Below are 15,672 nucleotides of genomic sequence, written 5' to 3' on the forward strand. Positions count from 1 at the left end.
TTTAGTGTGAAGTTTGACCATGACCAGCAGATGACCTTTTTTGAACTGAGTCTATTGTTTCAAAGGTCGAGGTTTTACCGATTTTGACCTATGGTTGTGAAAGTTGGTCATGACTAGTAAATCACCTCTATTAATTTGGAGGTCAACTGGAAAAAGGTCAAGTCACTGTGACGTTGAGATTTCACAAAAAGCTAGCCCGACTGATAACAATAATAAATACTGTAACGCTTTCGCCTACCAACCTAAGATTTGACATGCCCTATTTCTCTTAAATAATGGAAATATATATAATTTTTTAGCTTTAGAGAGGCATGTTTCACAAAAAAAACACTTGTTTTCTTTTTAATTATTTAAATTTACTATATCTTTGTTGAAATATATTTATATTGTCACAGCCCAGAAATTAAATAATTCTCACAGCTCAAAAACCCAGTAATTCGCACAAAAGTTGATTTATATCGGATACAATCATTTACCATATCCCTACAACTTAACCCGCGCAAGTTGTTTTAGATTATTTCATTTGTGTCAAAATGAATAATTAAATAATAACATTATGCACTCATTCGCTTTTAAGTAAAAATTCAAACATATTTCTTTTAATGCATTGAGGTATTTAAACTACACAGATAATCTATTTACTACAAACAACATACATATATAAAAGCTTTATACGCTTTCACATGCTTTAATACAGAACACCCCAATTTAATGTACGTCTACACGGTATGGCGCGGGATTTATTAACAAATGTACGGTATTGTACGGAATTGAATATGGAAACGGGTATAATTCGTAATTGTTTACAAAAAGGTCAAGGTCGTATGTTATCTATCTCTAGCTGTCAACAAAGTATCATCTCAAAATTAACCGCTTAGTTAGACAGTTTTCAGGTGTCACGATGTCAGCGAAGAAAAAAGTGAATATTGATATTGTCAGTGACATTATATGACCATGGTGTTGGATCGGGAAGCGTAAAATGGAGTCTGCAATGGAGTCGTTGAGCTCGGATTACGAGTTCCGAATCCGTTGGGAACCTTACATGCTGCGGCCTCAGACTCCCCCCGAGGGTCTCCCGATCCCACCGGCATACAAGGACCCTAACAACCCAAGGTAAGAATCACAGGAATACTAGTAGGTAAAAGCTTTAATTATTTTATTAACTTTTAGAAAATTAAAATACCATAAAGATAGCTCTAGATTTTAAGTAAGGTTATTTTCTGGGACAATTAAGGTGTCCTAGAAAATATTTTTGAAGTTTTATATTTTGAACTTACAGTATCCATGTCTTTTACAGTTTTAACTTGCATGCCTTAAGAAGAGCAAAATAATTTAAGAAAGTCAAACTTAAGGAAAAACTAGCGTACTACCTTAATTACAGTACAGTAAGGTTTAAAGAAAAGTAAAAATATTCAATATTCAGAATTAAGTAATTATTTATATGTTCTAATATAATCTATACTGTATGTAATGACTGATCTGCAGTATATATCACCTTATTTCTACAACATGACTAGAATGCAGTTTAATAGTTGCAAATTCCATAAATCTTAATTGGTAACTTTTGTTGTTCTTTTTTAGATATTTTTTATGGTTGTTTAATTCATTTTATCATTTAAGATTTGTATTGTTAGAATATCAAGATTATATGTTAATTTAATTAATAGTTTTACATATAATTTCATTCATTTGCTCCCCCAAAAAGACCCTGTTTGCATTAAATATTTAGTTAATATTTAGTTTAATACATGAACATTGCTCGCAGATATTTTAAAAGATACTGCAGTAAACTTGTGTTCTAAATATTATAGATACATGTACAGGGTATTTCTATTTGAAAGACCCTGATACATTTTAACTCTCCATGAAATTTCTAAAATTTTTACTTTCGTTAAATCTCAGACAACTGACCACAGATATTGGAAAATGACCACAGAAGTTTGAAAATCAAACAATATAGATAAATAAATAGACTTTTTTTCTCACAATTATTACTTTTAACATTTTAGCCATTACAAGAATACTCCAGTCTCTTCTGTCCTGATATGCTAAATTAATGTCTGGATAACACGGGGGAGGATCTGTTACACGAAGGATGGAGTTCTTGACTTATGATAACTTGTCAGAGGTTCTTTTGAAAACGTTACGGATTTCGTCGGAAAACTTTATTGTATACTGGAGAAACACATGTAAAAATGGTAATTATTAACTATAAATGGGGAGTTTAAGTTTGATGATTAAGCTTGCTTTACATAAGATATAATGTGTCAGAAAAAAAAACTTTCAACAAATTTTTCATGGCCTCTTTACAATCTGATAGTTTTGAATAAAAATTCCAAATTATTGTTAATTCATAACTTTATACCGGACTTTTCAAATGTCACGGATTTTTCAAATGTCATAGAGTTCTTGTGATAACTCTGAAGGTGTCCTAGAGTTCTTACGGTAACTTTTTTTTACTGCCAGTGTGTTTCTTGTGCTAAGTTACAGCACGTTTTAGCGTATTTTCTTAGTCAATAAGTGTGTAAATCTTTATGGCGTAGTACGCAAAAATTTGTTATGTAATGTTGGTTTTGGGTGTATTGCAGTTCAATAGATATTTTTTTATTACTTCCTTTCTTGTGACTTTTATAGAAGTTTTTGCTTACGCATATTTTGTTCACTAAAATGGGCTTGATGTAGAGCATAAAAAACGCTTTGATTTCAATACTCAAGCATGATGTCTTCATGTATATATTTCCATGCAGGCAGTTTTAGAGAACAATAAGTAACTATGCTATCGGTCTGTCGAAACAATTAACATGTAGATGGTTTGCAGCAAAATATTGAGTAGTATGCACTACCTTTATTTAAATTAATTTTAATGAGGTTGGTGCCATCTTCAGGTTTTCAACGGATATTTTATTTTCTAAAAGGTATCGAAGTTTGCCGTAGAGACGTAGAAAATTCAATAACAACGACATGACAATACAAAGCGAGTCTTTAATAATAGATGTTAGTCACCATAAGGTTCACGCCGTTGATCGACATTGTTTCTTTCTTTATTAAATTCACTTTAGCATCATGTGATACAGAAGTCTCAATATTGCAGAAGCTTATTGCATACATTTTTCTTATCAAAGTTGGAGTCCATATCTTTAATTTCAATCTACTTTAAACTTAAGGAGTATGATATGCTTTAAAATACTTATCTAGATGTACAAAATTAATACTATGTACATTGTCATTTTTTACAGTAAAAACTAAATCCTTTGTCAATGTTTGATGGGTATTCCCCCTATATAGTCCCAGTTACTACAAAAATATAAAGTTTAACTTCTTTCGCGCACGTGCAAATTTGTAGTGAGAGCCAACCGCGGTTGATTTTTTTTTTCATGTATAATAAGATTATACATTTCGGATTGATTTACACACTTGTTGAATAGTAAAATACACTAAAACGTGCCGTAACTTAGCGCAAGAAACAAATCGGCAGTAACAAAATTTATCATAAGAACTCTGTGACATTTAAAAAAATAGGGCATAAATTTGTAAGTAGAGGTTTGCAACTTTCCATTATAATTAGGTAATTAAGTATGGCAACGAAGAAGATCACAAATGGACAGGTCAATGTGTACGAATGAGCAAATATTTCGGAATTTTTACTCAAAAATGCAAGAGGCGATGAAAAATAAACCAGGCTTTTAGCGTTTTCTGACACATAAAACAATATATAGGGCAAGTTTAATTAAGCATTACAAAGTCCCTTTTTAAACATGAAACGAGTGTTTTTTCGGTATATAAAAAAGTTTTCCGACGAAATCCGTAACGTTTTCCAGGAACTCCGTAACAGTTATCATAAGAACTCCTGATAAGTTATAAATTAATAAGAACCCATCCTTCATGTAACAGTTCCTCGTGGATAATACATGTAGTTTTCTCTCATCTTTCTACTAATTGAGCACTCTATGTGCACATAAACTGGCAAGAGGGGTGAATAGGTATCGTTTAATAGGATACTTATTTATTTATAACTGTATGGGTACATTTTGTTAATATCTGATGAAACTAAAAATATTAAACATTTTGAAACATGCATGTATTTACAGAGTGCAACATTTACGTGGCGTCGCTGCTTCATTAGGGCTTGTTTTTAACACTGATCGTAAAACATTTGCTAGCACCTTGATGGGACATACACTTTTGGAATATGCCAAGCAAGTTGATGGTGGTATAAAACAAGATGATGTTGCTGAAAAACTATTTAAGGTTCTGTATTTGTTACGTTGATTGTTTTTATTAATGATTAGTTTTAAAAACATTCTTTATCATCAGTTTTGAAATTACTTCTATGGTCATACTAGTTATGAGCTTTATTGATTTACTGATATATGGGTATCTTTACATATTTCATATTTCCTTTGTTTAAAACCGGTAAAAGTTTACTTAAAAAGGCAATGTAATTTCCCCCAGCAATTATAAAGCATACTAATAGTAACATAAACATATATCACAAATGGGATTCTTAAAAAAAAACTTTCAATGTTGCTTAGAATGAATGTGCATTTATGTACAACATATATACGTTGGGCACCAAATGTCACAGGGTGAGAAAAATGTGCAGTCTGACCGGGACTTGAACCGGGGACCCTCAGAATAACGTACCGTGGCTCTACGACTGAGCTTACATATCTACTCCCCTATATAGTGAACAGTTCTGAACCGTTACATTTGTAATACATGTAATTGTACAGAGCTATTCTCTTTCATATGATGTGTTTTAAATTTTCAGAGATGTTTCACAGATGCTGAACCACTACAAGAAGAGACTTGTTTAAGTGTTGCTAAAGAGTGTGGACTTGATGAGGAACAAGTTAAAGCATTCATAAATGATGATAGAAATATAAATGCAACATTTAGACGGGCTATAAGCTGGTCAGAGAAAGGAATTTCAGGTAATACTTAACACCATATGGTGACATGAAGTCTTACATTTTAAAAGACTGCCTTGTCAGTAGACTCGTTTCCCTTATAATAACTTTTTTCTGCCACATTTTATATAGAATAAATCCATAATTTTCTATATGCCTTATGTCTTCATGACGTTGAGAATTTTTTAATTCTTCAAATTTGAAAAAATAATAGATAAATTAATTATTGCAAATAAAATAAAAATAAATTTTAAACAGAATGTGATTGCATTTACTAAATTACAGTACCAAGTTTTAAAATTCATATTCTAGAATAGTAAGTGTCACATTTTTCTACTGTGGCAGTTTGTACTGCAATGGGCTACCTATATTTTATGATTTATTTTCATCATACCATACTTAAACTTCTAGTGGCAACAGATTCTACCTATGTAACTATTACAGACATGTCCATGCCATCAGATCATGGGCTATATACTGTACACTATTCAGTCAGTATATATTTTGAAAATTTCCCTAAAAAATGACAAATGGTTTTGTCCAGATTGAAGGATGGACATGTCCATTTCAGATATATATCTTAGTATTGCATTTATATTGACAGAACTAATCAGTTTAAATTAACATTCTAGGGGTACCAACTTTCTACTTCAATGGACAAAAAATGTTTTCTGGAGCACAGGAGCCGGAGGTATTCAAGAGAATGTTTGAAGTTGTGGTAGAAAAGTTCCCAGTGGAAACACCCACAAGCAAGTCATGAACAGTTGACTCTGAATGACTTCCTAAACAAACAAGTCAATCAGAAGTTGGTCTTCAAAAATAAAAAAACTTATAACTATCATTAACTGATAATGAATGTTGTTTATATAAATTAATTATATATATGTGTATGCATATAACATGTGATTATTTTAACTGTAAATAAATGTTATTATTTATGAAAGCATTCATCATTATGTAATATTAACTTTGTTCAATACGACCAGAACAACATGTTTGTCAACATTACGGAGTAGGATACATGTAATCATCAATAAATATTTATATTGTCTACATAATTATTTTTAATTCTATAAGCATTGATCATATTTTCCCTTTCATTGTTGATGATTTTTTAAAGAAAGTTTTTGTAAATGCCCTTGTATTTTTGAGTCAATGATGAATTTTATGAAAAGGTTATTAAATGTCCTGTAAAATTTCTGATGATATATCTCACATAAATACAAGGTCATTACATTATAAACTGATATAATTATCTCATGCTGAATAATGTAATTGATTCTTATTGTTATGATGATTGTACAATTTTTATATTTTAATTAAAAATTAAAATATGATTCAAAGAAACTATTTATTTGTGTGTTTAACTCTTTCCATCTTTTAGTCTCACTTCATATTTATATTATTGTACCACTTAATCTAAGTTTAAAGAAACTCTGTGTGTATACAGATTGCTGTAGATGAAGTGTCATAGGAATTTCAACATCCTCGATATACCTCAAATTTCAAGTCTACAGACCAAATACTCACTGTATTTTAATAGGTCTTTATTATAGTATAAACATTTTACTTTGATTGTTAGCTCGACTTTTTTTTTTTTTGAAAAAAAAAGTAGAGGTATTGTTATAGTCAGGTCGGCGTTGCCGTTGCCGTCTCCGTTGCCGTCCGAAAACTTGTACCTGGATCATAACTTTTTTATTTCTTGGTGTATTGTCTTCATACTTGGCCACAACAACCCTTGGGACAAGACCTTTCAGTAGACCACACTAACCTTGACCTTCATCCATAAATGACCTTGACCTTCAAGGTTAAAAGTCCAATTTTTGCTTGTTCATGCTGTTATTGGCTGTTACTTTGTTATTTTTGAATGGATTGTCTTCAAACTTGAACATAATAATCTTCAAGGATATCCCTTAAAAATAACCAGTCAGACCTTGACATTCACTCATCAATGACCTTGACTTTGAAGGTCAAATTATTGAAATTTTCATTTTTTTGGCTATTATTGGCTGTAACTTTGTTATTTTTGGATGGATTGTCTTAAAACTTGAACATAATAATCTTCAAAGATAACTGTTAAAAATATACCGAAAGACCTTGACCTTCACTCATTAATGACATTGCCTTTGAAGGTCAAATTATTGAAATTTTCATTGTTTCGGCAGTAACTGACTGTAACTTTGCTATTTTTGAAGGGATAAACTTCATATTATAACAGAACATTCTTAAGGAACAGACCTTGTTGTTTATCAAACCCAATTTGCTTGGGCTCTTTAATGACCTTGACTTTGAAGGTTATATTACTGAATTTTCTCAGATTGTGCATTTATTGGTGTGTGTGTATGTATAGTATATGTATTATATATATATATATATATATAAATGTGTGTGTGTATATATATACATATATGCAGGTATATATATATATATAAATATATATATATATATATGCATGTATATATATATATATATACATATATAGATATATATATATATATCAAATATATATATATATATATCAAATATATATATATATATATATATATATATATATATATATATATATATATATATATATACATACATATATATACATGTATATAATTGCATCATGTTTTTCTATTTTTAGAAATTGCGTCATTTTTTCTATTTTTAGAAATTGCGTCATTGTTGCTATTTTTAGAAATTGCGTCATTTTTTTTTCTATTTTTAGAAATTGCGTCATTTTTGTTCTATTTTTTAGAAATTGCGTCATTGTTTCTATTTTTAGAAATTGCATCATTTTTTCTATTTTTAGAAATTGCGTCATTTTTTCCTATTTTTAGAAATTGTCATTTTTTCTATTTTTAGAAATTGCTTCATTTTTTTTCTTCTATTTTTAGAAATTGCGTCATTTTTTCTATTTTTAGAAATTGCGTCATTTTTGTTCTATTTTTAGAAATTGCGTCATTGTTGCTATTTTTAGAAATTGCGTCATTGTTGCTATTTTTAGAATTTGCGTCATTTTTTTCTATTTTTAGAAATTGCGTCATTGTTGCTATTTTTAGAAATTGCGTCATTTTTTTCTATTTTTAGAAATTGTGTCATTTTTGTTCTATTTTTAGAAATTGCGTCATTGTTTCTATTTTTAGAAATTGCGTCATTTTTTTCTATTTTTAGAAATTGCGTCATTGTTGCTATTTTTAGAAATTGCGTCATTTTTTTCTATTTTTAGAAATTGCGTCATTTTTGTTCTATTTTTAGAAATTGCGTCATTGTTTCTATTTTTAGAAATTGCGTCATTGTTGCTATTTTTAGTAATTGCGTCATTTTTTTCTATTTTTAGAAATTGCGTCATTGTTTCTATTTTTAGAAATTGCGTCATTTTTTTTCTTCTATTTTTAGAAATTGCGTCATTGTTTTTATTTTTAGAAATTGCGTCTTTTTTTTTCTTTATTTAGAAATTGTGTCATTTTTTCTATTTTTAGAAATTGCGTCATTTTTTCTATTTTTAGAAATTGCGTCATTGTTGCTATTTTTAGAAATTGCGTCATTGTTGCTATTTTTAGAAATTGCGTACTGTTGCTATTTTTAGAAATATGCTTAATGTTTCTATTCATATATATACAAAATATATAAACAAAACTAATGTGACAAGACAGACCAACTAAATTTATAAAAAGGAAACATCAATATATGTTCAAACCTTTCTATGTTTGCGTTTAGAAAAAGTAAAAAGTCGAGCGTTGCCCCCGCCCGGCGGTGGCTCTTGTTTTATTTCAGTCATAGCTAAAATGAAATGAGCCAGGTATTAATAAAATAATTTATATATGTATCTTCACAGTATGTGTTGACAGTATGTACAATAACTGCACAGACAGCTACCATCATAATGGTGAAGTTATAGTCACATATATCTAACACTTGAATGAGAACCTGGTCACATGTTCATTAAGATTTTAAAGGACCAGGATTAAAATACAAAAACTCAAAAAAACTCATTTATATTAAATGTTAATAGAGTGGACTTGAAAAAGCAGGTATTATGAAGTTTTGGAGTAAAAAATACATTTGTGTATCAATTTCAATTAATTAACAAGATATCTGTGTTAAAATTGATCCTAAAATAGATCCTTTTTTTGATCTGGTTGTTTTTGTATTAGTTTAGGTATTCCTTTATGTTAACCAAATAGGGGTTTGTTTCATTGCAAATCAGAAATCATTTGCATTCTGCTCATAACCATATTACAATGTCTTTCAGTCTGAAATATTGTAGCTACATAAAGCAATGAAAGTTGAATAAGGATTATATAATCATGATCTTTTTGGGCAGGTGATAACCTTACCTAACTGATCCAAGATGAGCTACATGTACTAGTAATTTAGCTTTACTTGTTTAATATCATGTATGGGGTGAGCTAATAAATAAGAACTGATTATGTTAACATGGCCAAGATAAATTGTCAATAATACAAAGACTACAACATGTTCATGTTTATTCATATTTTAAAACAATAACAAATTGCACATGATCCCAACATATTTATAGCACTATCTTCCTAAAACAATCATATTTATAATCTATAATAACATTTAAAAGAACAAAAAATTTTACATAAAGTATCTACATGAACTTCCCCATTAGACTGCATATTTGAAGACTTTTCTAAAAGTAGTCTATATGCTTAACTACATGTATCTGTATACACATGATACAGTTTGGTGTTAGGGCATCTCAAATATCTAATTCTTACATGACTCGGGATGATTTTGTCACAAAGAAGATAATAACTGGTGATAAACTGCCAATAATCACTGGTTGTTCTTTTGTACATGTACTCCCTCAGATAAAATTGATAAACAAATGCAACATTATAAATAATTGTACTGCTTTTTTACGTTTCTTTTATGTTTTCTTTTTTAAACATGTATAATGCTGAAGTACACCTTGCAGACAGTAACATGGCAGATTTTGAATTATATCTTTATCCATATCAGTTGGTATAATTTACATCAGAAGAATCTTAGATCATTCATAAGCAGCGTAATGACATCATCTAGTATGTCACTCATTCATAGCAAGCACCAGAATGATGTCATTTAAACTTACATGTATGGGTGAGCATGAAGATTCATTATCTAGTAAACACTACACAATCAAGTCTGATAAACAAATTTAAATTGTTAATATAATTTTTGAAAATTAACATTTTATTGATGCTTAATATGAAACAGGATTCAGTTCTTATAAATAAATTACTTTCTTTATTACTGAAATGACAGTAGTATGCAGAATAGAACAACCAGAAACAAAAATAGACTGTAGAAATATTCTCTGCTTGAAAATAGCATTAGTGATCTCCCTTATTTTGTTTTGTTAGAATCAATATGATATTGGTCAGAATGTTGTTTATTGGCAATTTAACACCAGTTCTTTGTTTTGTTCTGGCAAAGAAATCCTACACATTAAAACTTCTAACTGGTGTTAAATAGCAGATTAATTGAGACAGTGTTATTTCTTAAACAAATTGGTTGAACAGAAATCAATTTTAATATCCTGGGGTAAAAGAGCGAAAACTTTTAACAATATAACATTAAAATAAGGTAAGTAAATGTGACTCCTGGAGAACCAAACAATACACCTTTGCAATAAAGTTTATGCAACTTTTTAAAGCCAAGCTAAAACAAGACATAGATCTGTAGAGCCAAGCAAATCTTCGCAACCATGAGCAAAGTCAAACAAGAAATCTATGCAGCTGTTAAATGTATTAACTCTGTAGAAAACACCTGTATAGTCAACTTCATTTTATTATTGTTATATTTTTTCTAGTCTTTGGGATCATTTGATTGTGTAGTGCTTAAATAACTCGTGCTAGGGGTGTATTTTACAAATGTTGCAGCCGTCATTTGACCCGATCAAACTAGGTCGGTAATTTCCCAGATTTCTATGAAACCAGTACAGTCAAACCAACAATGAAATGTGAACATTCTGACCACTCTATACAGATGATCAATTCCACTAATGTGATATACAAATCTCCATCACAATTATCATTATAACACAAATTAAGTGTTGTACAGGTTGATATTAAATTCTCATTTAGCCTGACCAACACTTCTGAACATTTCGTGTATTTATACCGTAACAAAATTTTGTATTTCTCTATGAGATTTTCATCAATTTCCTTAGATTATTAAAGGGACTCCACTGAGGTTTAATAGCCTAAAAACATAACATTTGAATTTCTTACATAAATGAGCTGGGGCATTTTAATCAGAAATGTATGCAAAGATAGTTAAGAAATATATTTTGTAGGGATGGCAACGAATACCAAAATCAATACTCGAGTACTCGGTCATTTTTCCGATCGAGTACTCGGTTACTCGGATGATTTCCAATGATCTTTAAAGTTTTATCACACAATATCAACACCGTCTGCATGCTACTTTCGTTTTCTATTTTAATTCATAGAATTCGTAACTATAAATAGGACTGCAAGAAATACATATATAAATATAAACATAAGAAATGTCAATGACAGCATTTATTATATACCTACAAATTTTCTCCCTAAAATACAGGATGAACTTGAAGCGCAAATACGCTTCAACGGATAGAAAATTCCGTATTATGTTAGTGACAAATACGGTACCATATATGGAAGTGCCGGACTATTTTTGACGTTGGTTCCGATCTTAGCTGTGTATAAACGTAGCATTTGGAAACGGAAACCAAAATTATAAAAGGCGTGGCCGGTTTTGCAAAAATTACGTATTCATCCATCTTCCTTGAAAGCTACATTTAATTTTCTGAAATTTCTTATAGAAGTGTAGTATAATGAAAATCATTTATAATTCAAATTGTGTTGTAGCCTATGCATTTTTCTACTCTCAATGTTGGAAAATTGATATTTCGCTCGACCTTCGGTCTAAAGATATCAATTTTGTTAACCGATATTTGGACATTGGATCGAGTACTCGGTTAACCGGTTACTCGTTGCCATCCCTAATATTTTGAAATAAATTGAAAATCGTATTTTTATGCTTTTCTTAGCCTGATCTGAGTGAAAAGCGTTTAAACGCTTTTCATTTTGGGTAATTTTTTACAATTTGAATAATTATTCTGGAAAAAGGAAGTATGCGAATGATCTGAAATTTTGCACAAAGTGGTCAAAACCTATATCAAATGGTACATTTATCTGGAAAAAATATTCTCAGTCCCATCATGTCAAAAAACCTCAGTGAAAAACCCTTTAATATCTAATGGACGTCTTATCTACATTTAATATTAACAACACAAAACAACAAACAAACAGTGAAATTGAACATGAATATTATTACCAACCTTATAAAAAAGTAAAGAGAGAAACAACCCTGTTGGTTGTATATAAAACTGATATTCTGTTTGAAGTACAAGTCAGAATGAGAAATCTTATATAGAGGTAGGTCAAGTATAAATTCCGTTATTGAAGTGTCTCATTAACCAGTCAATGTTTTTAGTTCTATCCTACAGAAGTTGTTTCATTACATCATTATGGTTGATACTAAATAGCAATTAAACTAATACAAAAAAATAATTTATTCATAAAAAAATATTAAGATTGTCAATTCTCCAAGAGAATCATGGACATTTCATTTGATCCTTATTAAGCATAAATAATCAGAAAGTAAGGCATAAACTACATTATTTCTATTGATTGCACTTATTTCTGAAAAAAGGAATCAAAAGTCCTTAGGAGCACTAATAAAATAGAAACTGAAGTAACTTGAAATAATTTCAAATGTACATTTTCTCACAAACACACTGTTATTGTAAACAGCGTGCCTTGTAATGTATTTAATCATGAAAGATTTTAATAACAAGTAAATTAATCAAAATCTCAAAATAAGAGCCACTGGCTTGCAATGGCCATGTTCGACTTTTGCTTATTTCTAAATTAAAACACATCAGTGGAAGAATATTATAGTAAACAGTACTCCTACAAAACATTATTTTTTGGTAACAAATAAAATTCAAATTTCATATTTGACCTAGATAGTCAATTTCTTGTCAGTTTGTCATATGTGTTCTCTTGTCCAAGAATGCATAAATAACTAACAAAGTTATGATAATTTAAACAAATTTCAATATGTCAAGGTCAAATAAAGGTCAAGGTCATATAAAAACAATTCAATGTATAAGTTTTTTCATATGTATTCTTTTGTCAAAATTTAAGTAAATTTCTATAATTTGACCTTGCCAGTCAAGGTCAATTGAAGATAAAGGTCATATTTGATTATTCAACATATAGGTTTTGTGATAAGTTTTTTTGGTCCAAGTATAGAACTAGTCCATAAATAAATAAATAAAGTTATTACCAACAGTTTGACGTGAAGTGTCAAGGTCAGTTTAAGGTCAATGTCAAGTTCCATTAAATCCATTGTTTCAAGGATTGTTGTTAATATTGTAAACAAATTTGAAGACAATACATTCATTAATTACAAAGTTGTAGCTCATTACTGCAAAAAAATAATGGAAAAACAATAATTTGATACTACAAAATTATGGCCACTGTTAAAGTTTCTGGACAGCAACGGCATCAACAACCTGACTTTAGCAATAGTTCAAATTTTTTCTTAAAAAAAAATAATGAGCTAAAAATGCAAACTATTCACAATGAAAAAAAAATCTGGTCCCTTTAAATATAAGCTAACTTGAACCCAAACTTTCTCACTCCTAGAAATTTGAACTAGAAAGATCAATCTTGTAAATATCTAAAATTATTAAGATGAATGCAGTGGAATCAGCAATAAATAACGATCTGAAAAACAAAAAGCAATATAAAGAATAGTTGACAACTGAAACCTCATTTATATAGGCACAAATGAAAGGTCTTACTTCTTATATTATCAACAAGCAAAGCAACTACTGCGAATTCACTTATATATTTGTGGGCATGAAATTTCATGGTTTTATCAAAACGGGCATTTTTGTGGGTTCTTAAATTCGTGAATTTTCATTTGAAGTATTTGTTGGGATAAAATTTCGTCGGATCTTAAATTCGTGGATTGACCTACCCACGAAAACCATGAAAATTCATGCCCCACCCCACAAATAATAATGATTTAACAGTATATATTTAGAGATAATGGAAGGACTGTTTCACATTCAGCCAATGACTGGTCTTTGAGTTATGTTATGTTGAATGTCCATTAATCTTTTCTCCATCTAGAGTTCCAGTGGTAACATCAGAAGATACAGCACTATTTGTTTCATTAGTATTATCACAGATTGAACCACTAGGTGGCGCTTGAGTGTTTTCTACAGTTTCCTCCACAAAGGAGAGTTCATCACATGACCCAAGACTGGTTCTTGACTCGGCACCTTGCATTGTGGAATGGTTCACTAACATCACATCATTTTCCCCACTTATATTATTTTCTGTACTTATATTGTTTTCTCCACTACCGGGGGACGGAGACAAACTAAAGTTACGACTAAATGACATCATACCGTTTGTTTGTTCAGAAAATGAGCCGCAGCTTGAGTTATTTCCAGAGTCATTGTTGAAGGTAGTCAGTCTAAGTTTGAAAAAATTATCCTCAGATGCTTGGAACATTTCCTCATTATCACTTAAAATGTGATCCATCTTTCCCCCATTTATATCTGTTAAATTTGGAATATTTTCTTTGTTTGCAGACTTTGGGTCCATTTCAAGCCCTTTTGTGTTGTTTAAGAGTTCTCTCTCTAAAACCAGCTCCTCTGGATGTTTAGCGTTGTTTTGACTACCAGAGGCTAGAGAACTGAGAGTTTCTGTTTTCCCATCTGAAGGAATGCTGAAATTATCTTTAAAATCCAGTCTGGTTTTTCCTACTTCATGACTGTCACTGAAAACAACAAAACTACTGATTTACCCTCGTACTATAAGCTACTTTAATTTGTAGGAATTTTACCAGTTTTAAACCATATTTATGTTACAAAAAGCTACAAAACTGATATCATGTAAATGAAAGTGGTAAAAAAAAACAAGATCGCTTCTTACACATTCTTGCAAGTAAAGTTTTTTTAATAACAATTACTGTTTAATATAAATCTTCATTAAAAAAGATTCAAAATTCTTTGACCTAGTTTTAGGCTCTTTCATAGTCTATAATTATCTAAAAATTGATAGCCTATGTATTTATCATATTGTAACATCTCTTGTAGAACAATAGGCCACAAAGTGTTACAATAAGAATAATTGCTTGTAATTTCACCATACCTATACCATGTGACATTTTGTGATATGACTGGGGCTGAAACCCCATTCAAAAGTCCAGTTAAAATATTCATACATAATTTTTTTTATTTCATTATTTTTAATAGGATAAAGTGAAGACTGCTCATTCTAGTGAATAAGCTATACTTTAAATGTTTCGGTTTTTTTTTTTCAAAAATAGATTCTAATCAAATTTCAAAAAGTGAGGAAATAAATTAAATTCTGGTCAACTTTGCAATGTCCAAATGAAAAAAGGAAAAAGAAAAATAATGCATTGATAAATCCATAAACTTTATACATTACATCACACTGGTAGAACAAAGGTACCTCTCTTAAAATAAATTCACACTTAAGTGCACACAGGTAGAACAAAGGTTCCCCTGTCTTCATAAATTTACTCTGACATGAACACTGGTTGTAAAAGGTTCCTTTCTTTTGAATGTACACATAAGTAAACACTGGTAAAACAAAGTTTCCCCTCTCTTTAAAATTTTAAACTTAAGAAAACCAGTAGAACAAAGGTTCCTGTCTTTAAATTTACTTTT

The 15,672-nt window shown here is 30.0% G+C and overlaps 1 protein-coding gene and 1 pseudogene across 1 annotated transcript in view; one reads left to right on the forward strand and one right to left on the reverse strand.

The window, feature by feature from the left end:
• The first annotated feature begins 795 nt into the window (after nt 1-795).
• LOC132739125 (uncharacterized) lies at nt 796-5,771 on the forward strand (annotated as a pseudogene).
• Nucleotides 5,772-9,374: 3,603 nt separating this feature from the next.
• The window catches only part of LOC132739126 (UV radiation resistance-associated protein-like), a 31,968-nt gene continuing 25,670 nt past the window's right edge, over nt 9,375-15,672 (reverse strand). The window contains exon 15 of the mRNA XM_060726781.1: nt 9,375-14,756. Coding sequence (XP_060582764.1) covers nt 14,066-14,756 — 691 coding nt within the window. The 3' untranslated portion in view covers nt 9,375-14,065. The remainder of the gene's footprint in view (nt 14,757-15,672) is intronic.

Source organism: Ruditapes philippinarum, unplaced genomic scaffold, assembly GCF_026571515.1.
Source record: "Ruditapes philippinarum isolate M1 unplaced genomic scaffold, ASM2657151v2 ctg511_1_1_1_1, whole genome shotgun sequence".
NCBI classification, from domain to species: Eukaryota; Metazoa; Mollusca; class Bivalvia; order Venerida; family Veneridae; genus Ruditapes; species Ruditapes philippinarum.